Genomic DNA, 14,558 nt, shown 5'->3' on the forward strand with positions numbered 1-14,558 from the left:
GCAGCCAAGGTACATGCCCTTGACCGGAATCGAACCCGGGTCCCTCAGTCCCCAAGCCGACGCTCTATCCATTGAGCCAAACCGGTCTCGGCAACAATTTTTTTAAATGAGCCTATAATTTCACATTATTATTTGTTCCCCATAAATCATTGTTTTACTTGTTTTTCATGTAGGAAACATAAATGTGATTTGTCCCTGGCCATTCATTCATTTTCAAATTGAAATGGTTATGTTTTACAAGATAATTATAATTAAAAACACTCCTCAATGAATATGAAAGTCCATAGCATTATTATATACACATATCCATAATTCCTCCTGCACAAATAATTTATTCATCTCTCCAGGGAATATCTGACTCTAATAGCAAGAGAAGTAAGTTTCAAGTGTAATTTTAATGGCAATCTCCTGAGAAAGTCCATGTGTAATAGCATTTCCTATATGAATGGAGTGTGACAATATTTCATCAGTTAATCCCTGTGGATTTCAGAGAATTCTGATTTGCCATTCTGTGATGGGGTTGGGGGAGTATCTTTCTGCAGAAATTCTTCACTAATCAGAGCTAATGGTTAACAATGATTCTTGTAAAACTTTAGGACATATACATTTGCTTTACTTCTCAAAATAAGTCATTTTTTAATTTGTGCTTTTGATTTTTAAGGTTAATACACTTGTCATTCAACATATTATTATTATTGATGCAGTAATTCCACATATTAAAAAAATATTCAAATATGTGGGCACCAAAATCTATTTGTATGCTCATCATAGCATGCTTAATAATGTAAAAATCCCTAAATGTGTTACACTAGGGTGGTAAATAAGTTGTGAGTGCCCTAGACCATAGAATATCATTGGACCTTTATTAAAAATAATTTTTAGCCCTAGCCAGGTTGGCTCAGTGGATAGTGCATTGATCTGTGGACTGAAAGGTCTTAGGTTTGATTCTGGCCAAGGACACATGCCTGTGTTGTGGGCTCCATTCCCAGTAGGCGGCATGCAGAAGGCAGTCAATCAGTGATTCTCTCTTCATTAATGTTTCTATCTCTCTATCCTTCTCCCTTCCTCTCTGAAATTGATAAAAATGCACACACACACACACAAAAAAAAAGATTTTTAAAAATCTTTTTGTGATATGTAAAAGTTCTTAGAATGCAATATTATAAGTGAAAAATAGGGCTCTAAAGTAAATATACATGACCTAAAGCATGATAAAAATATGTGCATAGATAAAATGTGAGAGACACACTCCAGTGTAAACAATGGTTTATTTGAGTGGCAGGAGTGGTGAATGATTGTAATTTTCATCTCTGTACTTATCTGGATTTTCAAATTGCATCTAATGGATGCATATTTAATTTGTAATCAGAAATACATGCTACTTTAAAAAAAATAACTATTGCTGTTGATCTAAACTTTTCAAGAAGAAATCCAGATATTTATTTTTTGCTAGAATACTTATTCAGAACCAGTCATTTCTGTGACCATGCATAATATCAGTTCCTCCTCCATGTGAAAGATGAGAGGCAATATAAAAGAAAGCCACGATTATTGTTATTTTCTATAAGATCATTTTATACTCTAATGCTTCTTGAGCAAGTGCAAAACACATGGGTCTTCCCAAAGTTTGTGAGACATGGCATGGCTGATGTATGACAGAAAATAAAATCTGTTTAGTAATGAGAGAATTCATGCTCTCTTTCTCCGGAGTGACTTTGCAATATGAGTTCTGTTTCAAGGACATACAACAGAAATCTCTAGTTCTAAATTAACATAAAATGCAAAAGATTTTGAAGTTTTTCAAGGACATGTATATTTAGGGGACATGATACATAACTACATACCAAGAATTTGAGTAAAAACTTATATTCCTCCTTGCAAAGAGAAAGAAATTTTATATTAACCTTGATACATTGTGAATATTAATTTGACATTTCTCCATTGCCATAGTATTATTATAGTTCCTTAACTCTGCCTAACAAATGAACACATTCTCAGTGGCTTAAAACAACACAGGTTTATTCTCCCAGAGTTCTGGAAACTGGAAGTTTGAAATCAAGTCCTTTACAGGGTCACACTCCTTCTTAAACCCATAGGAATTCTAGAAAAGATTCCTTTCTCACCTCTTCCTAGTCTTTGGTAGTTTCCTGCAATCCTTGGAACGATCCTTGGAATTCCTTGCCTCACAGCTTCATTACTCCCATTTCTTCCTGTTTTCTAAATGACTATCTTCCTTCTGAGTCTGTCTGTCTAAATTTCCCCTTCCTAATCTATCCACTCTAATTCAAGATGTCCTCTTCTTCACTTGATTACGCCTGGGAAGACTATTTCCCAATAAGGTCACATTCATGGATACCAGGGATTATGACTTGAACATTTCTTTTCTGGAGACACAAATCAAATCACAATATGCCCTCTCTCCTTCCTGTCCTTCCTTCCTTCCTTTTCCTGCTCAAATGAGACTTTCTTCTCTTGCTGTCCTTGAAGCTTCAGTCTCCCAGATGTGTTTATACTTTATTGGCTACTCCTCTCAGTCTTCTTGCTGGAACCTTCTTTGCTGTTAAGCCTTTAAAATTTGTTGGGCCCAGAACTTGATCCTGAGTTTCCTCTCTGTGGAATCCTGATGTTTTTCATAGTTGATCTTATCCATTTCCAAACTCCAAATATCATATACATAAGCTTGTATTTTGGAATTTCTTGGGACTAGACATCAGGCTATCATTATCATACTATGTACTACTGTGTACCCATTCCCTGGATGATGTTATTAACTTCAGGCCTTTGAACATTATTTACTAGAAGAAAGTTTTTGCACTTATCCATTTTCTGGTATTTGAATTCAAATGCCCCCTTTTTTATTTTTTATTTTTTCATGTGCCTACCACGCATCTCCATTTGGTATCTCACAGGCATCTCAAAACAAATATGTTCAAAATTCATGGTAAAGGGCTCTTCCTCCCATTCCTAGAAGTTTCCTCCTATAATATTTCCATTTCAGGAATAGCCTAAATTTCTACTCAGTTGCTGGTGGTAGAAACTGATTTAATTTAGTTTGGACATTTAACCTTATTTCCCTTGGTTGGCTTCTGAATATTAGTGGAGAAGAAGAAACCTCAAAGGAGTCTAAAAATAGGAGCCAACGGGTTAGGAGAGTAGAGAATAATAGGAGCAAAGGGAGGGATGTCTTTTGAAAGAGTATATTTTTATTGATTTCAGAGAGGAAGGGAGAAAGAGAGAGAGAAACATCAATGATGAGAGAGTATCACTGATCAGCTGTTTCCTGCATGCCCCTGATTGGGGATGGAGCCAGCCAATGAGGCATGTACCCTGACCAGGAATCAAACCATGACTACCTGGTACATAGGTTGATGCTCAATCATGGAGCCACACCAGCTAGATGAGGGAAGAATGTTTTAAGAAGAGATTTACTTTCCCTTTAAATGGTATGACATTCCTTATAATGAAAAATAGAAAATTTCCTTTAAATGAAACAAAATGAATTCAGTGGTGACTTTAGAATAGGGGTGTCGAACTCAATCAGAGAAGGGGCCAAAATCTAAAATCCAGCCTAAATCGTGGGCCGAATGGTTTACTGAACAGTCATAAACTGTCATTGTGATGGAAACGCAGCGGAGTGCAGTGATGACAGCGCGGTGCAGGCCACATTGCAAGGCCTGGCGGGACGAATTTGGCCCGCGGGCCTTGTGTTTGACACATGTGCTTTAGAAGATGAGCTTTTAATGAAGATGTTGGCATAGAATGGGTCAAGACATAGAGAGCAAGAAATTGAAGAGGGATGACATCCAAGGTCAACTCTTTGGAGAAGTGGGGCTTGAAAATAAGGAGGGACATAGGGTGATAGCTTGATAAGAGATATGAAGAGCAAAGGTAAGTTTGTTATTGCTTTCTTCCTTTCTATTGTTTTTAATTTTAAAAACATCCTAATTTAATGTTGATTTTTAAAGACCCACTAGAACCAACAGAAATAGATATAAAGGAAGCAGGATATTTGATGGAACAAAAATCCTATGAATATAAGGTTGGGATAGAATTCAAGAACATGTGATAGATTTGACCCCAGGTAGAAAGACTTGCACCTCTCTTATTGAAATAACAGATTCCCCTAAAAACTTAAAGAAATAAGGATTAGGAACATATGTAGACATGGGTTTATTTTTCAGTGTTTTAAAATATAATTCTCTTCCCAAAGAAACACAAGACTCCTTACCTTGAAATAATTGCAGGTTCAGAATAATTTGTGGATTGTGATGAGATGTTTTCTGTTTTGTTGGGAATTGTGAGGGAAGGGCATCCATTTAAAGTGACTTATGAAGGTGGGACATCATGTTTGCGGGGAGTGTGGAAGATGGGAAATTATTTTCTTTAGAGATTGGAAGAATGAGGTAATTAGAGAAGCATGGAAAAGTATCTGGCAGTTTTGGGGGCTAAACTGCAACTGGTAATCATGAACTCATGTCAGTATGCATCTTCATTTAGTTTACTGCTCTGATATAGACTGCTAATATACTTACTGTGTAGAAGTTTTAAGGAAGAGGTGTGGTTGTCAGCTAAGGGAAGCCAGCTGAAGGCTGTCAAGGAACATTACAAAGTGGCATTGACCTTGGTGGATCCACCACAGATTGTAGACTGGATTGCTGCTTTGCAGGATCAGAATTTTGATCTTTTAGCCTCTGAAGGGTAATACATCTTTTAGAAGAAAACCTATGTTGCTCAGGTTCACAAGATACAATATGTAAGACAGAATAACAATTTACTATTTAGTATGATCACTACAATTGATATACTCACACTGGCATGATTTTCTATCTTTGCCTGTATGCATAGAATACCATATTATAACCAAATAGTGGTTTGATGAACATGAATTTAGAGCAAAAGAGATTAGATAAATGAGTCTTAAACTGGCTGACATCTATAATAATAAAAGCATCATATGCTAATTAGACTGGACAGCCAAATGACCTTCCAGATGTCCTTCCAGAAGAAGCCGTGGTGGAAGGGGCCAAGGCAGAGGTGATCATAGGTGATCAGGCAGGCAGGCAAGCAATTAGGGGCAATCACACAGGTAGGCAGAGTGGTTAGGGGCGATCAGGTAGGCAGGTGAACAGTTAGGGGCAATCAGTCAGGCAGGTAGAGTGGTTAGGAGAGATCAGGCAGGCAGGCAGAATCAGTTAGTGGTGATCAGGCAGGCAGGCAGAGTGATTAGGAGTGATCAGGCAGGTATGCAGAGTGGTTAGAAGCAATTAGGCAGGCAGGCGAGTGATTAGGGGAGATGAGGTAGGCAGGCAGAGTGGTTAGGAGTGATCAGGGAGTCAGGCCAGCAGTTAGGAACAAGTGGTCATGGATTGCAAGAGGGATGTCCAACTGCCAGTTTAGGCCCAATCAGACCTAAACCATAAGTTGGATATCCCTTGAGGGATCACAGATTGTGAGAGGGTGCAGACCAGACTGAGGGACCCCCACAGCCCCATTCCATACACAAATTTCATGCACCTGGCCTCTAGTAGAATATATAATAGCCTTGGTAATAGGTAATTTTTGCCATGAGAAGAGAGATGCCAGATGAATTGTGCCAGGACACCACATCTTTGGGCATTAATGACTTATGCACATACAGTGTATGCTCTCCCACCTTACCTCTTAACTTCCCTAGTTTGTTTATTCTCCTTCTGAATGACAGATTGTTTTTTTGTTTGCTTGTTTTTTCAGATTTACTCTGGCTGGGACCCATTATATAACACTCAGCAACTCTGCATTATCTCTGCTTTATTCCATTTTTGGTGGGTTCATAATTAATTCTCACAGGGCAATTTTATTTTTTTTCTTTTCCATAATCGTGGAATATAAATTGCCAAGTCAGCACAATCCTATCTATATTTTGTCAAACTTAATTTATGATTTAGATAGTTCATTAATACAATTAAGAAATGTCATAATTTCTGTTTTTCCCTGATTTTTATAACAAGTTGCTATTTTTACTTTGTGAACAATTAATGAGAAGGAAGGTAATAAAGATAATATTAAAATTTACAAATGAAACAAGAAGATTAAGTAAAATTGTTTTACTTAACATTTATCAGCAACTTCTAGAGAAAAAATGTACAAAGAACTTACTGTTAATTAGCTTGGTTTACACAGAGTAAACATACAGTACTTTTAACTGTACATTAACAAATCACATCCTGTTAATTATTCTGGTTTACACCAAGGAAAACAGTGCTTTTATCAGCAGCTGTAATAGTTTAAAAATGAGGCATGACTACATAACATTTTGTCTTTTGGCTTTCTCATACTGCAAGACTGAATGCAGAATAAAGAAATCCAGAATCCTTGTCTCTCCCAGCTTCTCAAACTAGTTCTACCCAAAAGGTCTTCAAAAATTCTTTTTAAGAAATTTAGTAGCTATAGGAACATATTAGAGAAGAAATCACTAACCTTATCAGAGATACACACATATGCCTGAGTCTTTTGTAAAAGCCTGAATTATATTTATATTTCTTTTAGTTATTGTTTCTTAAATATACCCAGGTTTTCTGAGGCTCCAATTATTTCTTTCCTGGATATATGCTAAAAGACTGTTAAAAAGAAAATGTCCTTTAAATAACCTCTTCTAGAGGCAACCAGGAGACCCAGTTTATGATCTATAATGTCATTGCTGCAAAACAGACCAGAAGTAAGTCCTGAGGCCCCATTTCCACGAGTGACCTCAATACCACTGTTGCATTCTGCTATCTTAAGGACAATAATAAAATTATAACAGTAATCCTTTCTAATAAAGAGGGAATATCCTAATTGCCCATCACTCAGTCACAAAGATGGCTGCACCCACCACTGAGGCCAAGTTCCCATAGAAGACTTAACAATTAGCAGGGACCTGAGGCTATGCCCTACCCCACCCCTGTGGGGCTTGAAGGAGACCTCAAGCCACATGCACCACCCACCAGGGCTGGACAGGGGACCTCAGGCTGCGACCCCCGACCCCAGCTTCAAACCAGGGGACCTCAGGATGCATCCTCCACCAGGTGGGGCTTGACAGGGGACTTCAGGCTGCACCCCCTACCCCGGCACCAGGCCCAGGCCAGGGGAACTCAGACCACACACTCCACCTGGTGGGGCTTGATAGGGGGCCTCAGGCCATGCCCCAACCCAGCAGGTTTTTGACAGGGACCTGAGGCTGCACCCCCCACACACACCTGGTGGGGCTTGACAGGGGAACTCATGCCATACCCCCCACCCAGCAGGCTTGACAGGGGATCTCAGGCTGTGTCACCCACTTGGCAGAGTTTGATGGAAGACCTCAAGGCACGAACCCTGCCCCAGTCTGGGCTGGGGGATCTCAGGCCATGCCCTCTGTCCTGGTGCAGAGCCAGGGGACCTAAGGCTATGCTTCCTGTCTGGCAGGGCTTGACAAGGGTAGGACTGGCCAGGTTTGGATCTAGCCCAATTTGGGGGGGCAGCTGGGTTTAGGTCTCATGCAATTTTGAGGTGCATGTGGGTTGGCGGGGACTTGACTCTGGGTCCCTTGGTGAGCCCCAGACTCTGACAGGAGGAAGGTTTTCATATACATTTCACTATCTTTTTTTTTTTCCCCCCATCTCTGACACTTCTATTATAGAGAAAGGGCAAATAGCAACATTAAATTATTTCCTCTAATTAATCCCCTTTTAGTGTGCTCGAATTTCATTCACAGGGTCACTAGTAAGGATAATAATGATACTACTTTTTATTGAGAACCCTTGGATAAGGAACTTTTTTTTTTTTTTTTGCACTGTTTCATTTAATTCCAATCTATTCTTAAAGCAAACCTCCCTAGATTCAACTGGAGGATAGGCCCTTCATTGGCCAGAGGCCTGTTAGCATTATTCCAAGACACTTCTGGGAAAACTTTCATCTATGCTCCTAAATCTAGGAGCTCTTGAATCTACTTGGACCAGGCTCTGTTAGCCTGAGGTGACCAATAATAAATGATAAGTTCATTCAAGGCTGAGTAATATCATGTATTAAATAATTCTGGAATTGACAAGGGGCAACTAATTCAAGTAAAAAGGTTTCAAGCAAGTATTCACACAAGGCTATTCGTAGGATGACCTTAGTCTTCTAGATGTAAGGCCCATCAGTAAGAAAACCCTTAGGCCTCCTGAAGTTCTGATGTAACTTTATTCACCCACTGCAGGATTAACCCCAAACACATATCCTCCCACCAGTTCCAGCACACACATCCTCTCCCACCCTACCTCCAGGGTGAAGCCCTTTCTCAGGCCTGCCTGATGCTTATCTGCCAGGTGTTCTCTCAACAAAGACTTCCTTCTGTGTCTTTGAGATGAGAAAAATTTGTTTGACTTGTCCAAGTGTTTTCTCTAAGTCTTTCCAGTAATCTGAGACTACGTTTAACATATGTGTACAGAATAGTTACATAGCATTACTATCCCTCTTCTTAGTAAGAAGAAAAAAACTGGAAGGTAACATGGCTGAGCAAAGTTACAGTGGCATCTAGCATTACAAAGATCTGAGATGTTTACATGCTGTCATCCTACATGGGTCCACTGTGACATGATGTTGGCCACTGTCTCTCCTCTATTGAGGGGTCACTCCAAGTTAATATGCTTCACACCTTTAACACATAGTCATAGCTGTAGAGCAGTGGTTCTCAACCAGGGACCATTTTACTTCCAGAGCACTCTTGGTAATATCTTTAGACATCATCATCATTATTATTATTATCATTATTATTATTACGGGATAAGGAGGTGCTGCTGATAACTTGTGGGTGGAGACCAGGGATGCTGTTAAACATCCTGCAATGCACAGGACAGTCTCTTATAACAAAGAATTATCTAAAATATGAATAATGTCAAGGTCAAGATATACTGCCCTAAAAGCCCTCTGTCTTCTGTAAAATAGAACGACACTGAATATTTGTGGGGTAGACATGCTTTACCTCTAACTACTCTCTACTCTCCATCTGGATATCTCTACCAGATGTCCTGGTCTTTCTTCCTCTACTGATCTCTCTGGAACAACAGGATAATATTCATTAAAATTACTCATGTATTGCATGTTTTTATTTTTAGTATTTACTTATACCAATATTTTTAAAGTGACAAGAATTATATCATGACAAATACGTTTTTCACTATCCTCTAAAATACATGGGAGAGAAAAGAGAATTCTAATTCAGCTCATTTTTTTTTCCAGTTTATTATCTTTTCCTCTATTCTAAACACATGGATGAATTATTTAAATAATAATGAGTAACATGTTTAAAAGCAAAATTAAAATGCATTACTATATTTAAAATAAGATTAGTACCTTCATAGATCTGAAATGATAGGAAACTGTAGAGATAAGTGGGATGCTTTCTTATGAGTTCAGAAATAAGAGGTCATGAAGAATTCTACCCTGCAGAAAAAAGGAATTAAAAAGTCTTCAGCTGAACAACAACAAAACAAGCAACTTTATGAAAAAAATGTGAAAGAACTAGAATAGACATTTCTCCAAAAAGACACACAAAAGGCCATAAAAACATGAAAAGATGCTCATTATCACTACTCATTAGGTGAATAAAAATTAAAACTATAATTAGATAACACCTCACACCAATTAGGTTGGCTATTACAAAATTGAAAACAGAAAATAACAAATGTTGGCAAGGGTGTGAAGAATTTGGAACACTTGTACATTGCTGATGGAAATAACTAATGGTGCAGCCAAATGTAGAAAACAGTATTGTGGTTCCTAAAAAATAAAAAAAAAAAAAAAAAAAAAAAAATATATATATTTATATATATATATATATATATATATATATATATATATATATATATATACACACACACACACACACACACACACACACACACACACACACATAGAACTATTATGTGATCTGGTAATTCCTTTTCTGGGTATATATCCCCCAAAATTGAAAGTAAAGACTTTTGTTCTCCTCAAAGTAAAGACTTTAACAGATAGTTGCACATCCATGTTCAATAGCAATATTATTCACAATAGTCAAAAGGTGGAAGCAACCTGTGTTTATCCTCCACTTATGAATAATCAACATCACAAATTGAAGTATGACCAAACCTCAATGTATAATCTGCAGCTCTTAGAAAAAGAGAAATACCTGAGGTATTGCTAAGGAAAGAGGTAAATATCTATCTAAAGTAAGCATTATGTTCTAAATCAAAGTGTAGAGGGAAATGACAGGGATGAGAAAACATGATACTCTCACAAATGAACTGGGCCATCTATGCTAATAATAACCTAGGTGGCGTCATGCCCTCATGTCATTACAAGATGATGGCCTCACAAGATGGCTGTGTGCACAGTGGAGACGGGGTCCAGAGGCTGCTCTGTGCAGTGAGGCCTGGGGTGGGGGGTAGGTTCCACAGCTCTGCAAGTTGCAGAGGAGGCCAGTCGCAGCAGGGGAGGACATTTGGGGGTAATCAGGCCAGCAAGGGAGCAGTTAGGCATCAATTAGGCCAGCAGGAAAGCAGTTAGAGGGCGATCAGGCTGGCAGGTAGAAGCTGTTAGGGGCAATCAAGCAGGCAGGCAGGCAGGCAAGCAAGCTGTAGTTAGGAACCAACAGTCCTGGATTGTGAGAAGGATGTCTGACTGCCAGTTTAGGCCCAATCTCTGTGGCAGTGGGACATTCCCTGAGAAGTTTCAGATTGGCGAGGGTTCAGGCCAGGCTGAGGGACACCCACCCCCCACCCCCCATAAGAATTTCATACACCGAGCCTCTAGTGTTCATATAAGTATTGTTCAAAAGTACTATGTTATGCATGTTATCACATAGTAAAATATATCTCTCCCTAAAAGTCCACTAATTACTTCCAGTATATAATAAAAACTTGGAGACCATATTCTTTGATAGGCAACTGAGAATAGAGGAAATTGAAAAGAGAAGCAGCAAATCAATAAAATTTTTCATAACTAATTCACAGCTTATACAATATATTTCCTATAGTGCTACAAAATATTTAAAATCAATAAGCAGTTAGGTAAAATATTTTGTAATAATAATAATATTTGATAAGGTCCTTAAGTTTTATGTAACTCTATTAATGTAATAGAATTTGATTCTATGTATGTTTAAAGAAGAATCTCAAGTCTTCTCTGCTATAGATTTGAATGTGACAGCTCTAAAGGCAGACTAGTACTTACGGATGAGTAAGTTATTATCTCAAATATAAGTTATGATGATATTGTCACATTATTTTCTGCAATGAAAATCTCTTGAGAAGTTGAGATCAAAACAATGTACAATATTTTGTTGATTTGCATAGAAGAGTCATATTCCTGAAAAATTCAGAATATATATATAAAAAAAACAAACAAACAGTTAACCTTACTGGAATTACTCCAGCAGTGCATTCCAGAATTCTGAAACACCCAGAGAAATGTCGAAGTTTTCAGCACCCATCCTGTGCATTGTAAGAATCCTAGAATCTTTGGCACCTGTCCTCTGGATGCCAGTTAACTCTCTATAGTCATAATGACAGCCAAAAAGCCCCCATATTTTCCCAAATGCCTCCTCAGAAGTAGCAATAGCTAGGTTAACAGGTAGAGTTTCTAAGCAGATGATTCACAGACCTTTTCCGCCGAGCCAGACACACCCCCAGCTGCCTACACCACACCTCCACTTGGATGAGTAATCAGTATCTCAAGTTATGACCAAACTTCTCTGCGGATCTCTCCACCCACCGCCACTTTTCTTCCTCCAACATTGCCCATCTCAGTCAAGAGCACCTTTATTATCCTCTGCTTCTCAGATTAAAAACTTTGACTCCTTTTTCTCTGTCACACTCCCTATTTGATCCAATACTGTTTTCTCTATTTACAGAATTTATTCAGAGAGTGAATGCAATTCACCATCATCACTCACCTGGATAATTACATTTTGTCCCCTAGATTCTATTCTCACCGTGGCAGTCAGTTTTGTTCTTTCTTTCTTTGTTTTTTTTCCCCCCCTTTTTTATTGAGTTTATTGGGGTGAGACACTGGTTAACAAAATTATATAGGTTTCAGGTGCACAGATCTATAGCATAATACATCATTTGTACACTGTGTGGTGTGTTCACCACCCCCAGTCGAGTAATCACAGGTGTAAGATCATATTACTCCTCTGCTAGAAAGACCCTGTGAGTCTAGTGGTTTACTGTTATCTTTTGGGGAACTTGGCGATCAGCCCTCCCTTCCTCTGTCTGACCTCAAATTGGACCACTCTCTACCTACCTCCTTCCTTTTCAGCCTCAATGGTCACTTTGTATTCCTTGCTCATGCTCAGCATGTTCCTGCCTCAGAACTTGCAATTCTCACTTTTTTTAAAAAAAAAAATCATCATCCAAGGTATACATTGAGTGGCCAGATTATTATGATCTTGGAATGCATAATAATCTGGCCACTCAGTGTATATTCTATATAGTAAAAGGCTAATATTTAAACTGTCCCTTCGACCAGGAATTTGATCAGCAGGCAGGTTGGCCAACCGCCCATGTCCCCTCCCCCTGGTCAGGCTGGCCAGACCCCACCCATGCATGAATTCATGCACTGGGCCAGATTATTATGCGTTCAGAAATCATAATAATCGGGCAACTCAGTGTATTTTCTCCATTGATTTTTAGAAAGAGTGGGAAAGACAGAGAGAAATATTGATGTGAGAAAAACACATCAATTGATTGCCTCTTGCACATACTCTGACCAGGGCCTGGGCCAGCAAGGAGCCTGCAAAAGAGGTATGTGCCCTTGACTAGAATCGAACCCAGAACCCTTTGGTCTGCAGGCCAATGCTCTAGCTACTGAGTCAAACTGGTTAGGGTATGGTTCTCACTTTCTAAACTTACTCTTTCCAATGACTTTATGGCTGTAGGTATTTACTTAAATGTTAACTTATCAATTCTTTCTTGATTACCTATGTAGAATAGCAATCACGTTCTCGCCACGGCCCTTCCCATTTCTCTTGCAATAGACCATTCTCTTGCAAGTATACGTACATACATACAAAGAGAGAGAGAGAGAGAGAGAGAGAGAGAGAGAGAGAGAGAGAGAGAGAGAGAGAGAGAGAGAGAGAGAGAGAGAGAGAGAGAAATTTTAAGGAATTGGCTAATGTGATTGTAGGGCTAGCATATCCAAAATCTATAGGCTAAGCCAGCAGGCCTGAGACCCAGGGCAGAGTTGTTGCAGTCATAAATCCAAAGGGACTCCAGAGGCAGAATTTTCTCTTCTTCAGGGAGTCTTGATCTTTTTTAAAGGCCTTCAACTGGTTGTATGAGGCCCAGTCACAGGATGGCGGTTAATCTGCTTTACTCAAAGTCTACTGATTTAAATGTTAATCACATCTTAAAAACACCTTCATAGAAACATCTAGACAGGGTTCCACTAACCATTAGGAACCATTACCTCCCCAAGAGAACCCATAAAATTAACAAGCATACCTCTTACTGTGCTTTATGTTCTTCATAGCACTTATCATTATCTAATTTTATATCATTGTTGTTTATTGTCTGTCTAATAATATGCAAGCCCCTTAAGGACAGAGTCTTCCTCTGCTTGTTTACTGCTCTGTATCTAGAGTGGAGAACAGTGCTTGGAACATAGTAGGTCCTCTATAAATAATTGTTACATGAATAAATACTTCACTAAAACTACTTGGCCATAGTTATCAATGACTATCATGTGATACACTAGAGAAAAAATATATAGTTGGGGCCAATACAATTTCCTAATTCATAGGGATGAAGATTATATAAGGGCTATATCTTATATAATTTAGTTTATTCATGTTTCTCTTAAATAAAGCACATTTTATTTTAATGCCAGTTATCGATTCAATAAACACATTCTGTTAGATTGACAGAGTGGTGGTGGTGGTGGGATTGGGGGGAAAGACACTTTTAAACTGATAAAAAATCCCAAATTCTACAGATTCTATTACAGATAAAAAAAACAAAAAACAAACAAACAACACTGGTGCCTAGAAAAAACAAACAAAATCTCTTACCAAAAAAGGCTTTTTTTCTATATGTACTATCACATTACTGTTAAACATATCTTTTATAAAATTTGTTGCATAAAGAAATCATAAGAAAGTTAAGTTTTTCCATTTTCAGAGAAAGAAAATAAATTAATTCAAATGTCAGTTTATTTTGCATGAATAAGAATTTGGTTTTTATTTTTGTCCAAGAAAGCACAAAATAGCCATACAGTTACATGCTGAGTAAACTCAACTTTCTCTTTAGTCCTTTTTTCTTTTTTCTTTTTTTTTCTTTTCTTAAGCACAATAGTCAAGGGCAGAATTTTGCTTGATTATTTTCGGTTACAAAGTCTTCTTTATGTGAAATATATTATAGCATTGAATATGTCACATAATATCGGAGCCCTTCAAGCTCTTTACCCCCAGCAATTTCTAGAATTCTATATTTAAAAACTATGTGTGACATCAGTACACTTGACTACATTTTACATGTATTGTACACCAACTCTCATTTCAACTCTTTGTAGTTTAAACTGGAGTTTTGTTAGGTAATTGATTT

The 14,558-nt window shown here is 38.2% G+C and overlaps 1 protein-coding gene across 1 annotated transcript in view; it reads right to left on the minus strand.

Moving 5' to 3' along the window:
• The window catches only part of MEI4 (meiotic double-stranded break formation protein 4), a 179,999-nt gene extending 167,683 nt beyond the window's left edge, over positions 1-12,316 (minus strand). The window contains exon 1 of the mRNA XM_036415126.2: positions 12,262-12,316. Coding sequence (XP_036271019.1) covers positions 12,262-12,316 — 55 coding nt within the window. The remainder of the gene's footprint in view (positions 1-12,261) is intronic.
• Positions 12,317-14,558: the final 2,242 nt, after the last annotated feature.

This window comes from Pipistrellus kuhlii, unplaced genomic scaffold (genome assembly GCF_014108245.1).
Source record: "Pipistrellus kuhlii isolate mPipKuh1 unplaced genomic scaffold, mPipKuh1.p scaffold_m20_p_5, whole genome shotgun sequence".
Taxonomy (NCBI): Eukaryota; Metazoa; Chordata; class Mammalia; order Chiroptera; family Vespertilionidae; genus Pipistrellus; species Pipistrellus kuhlii.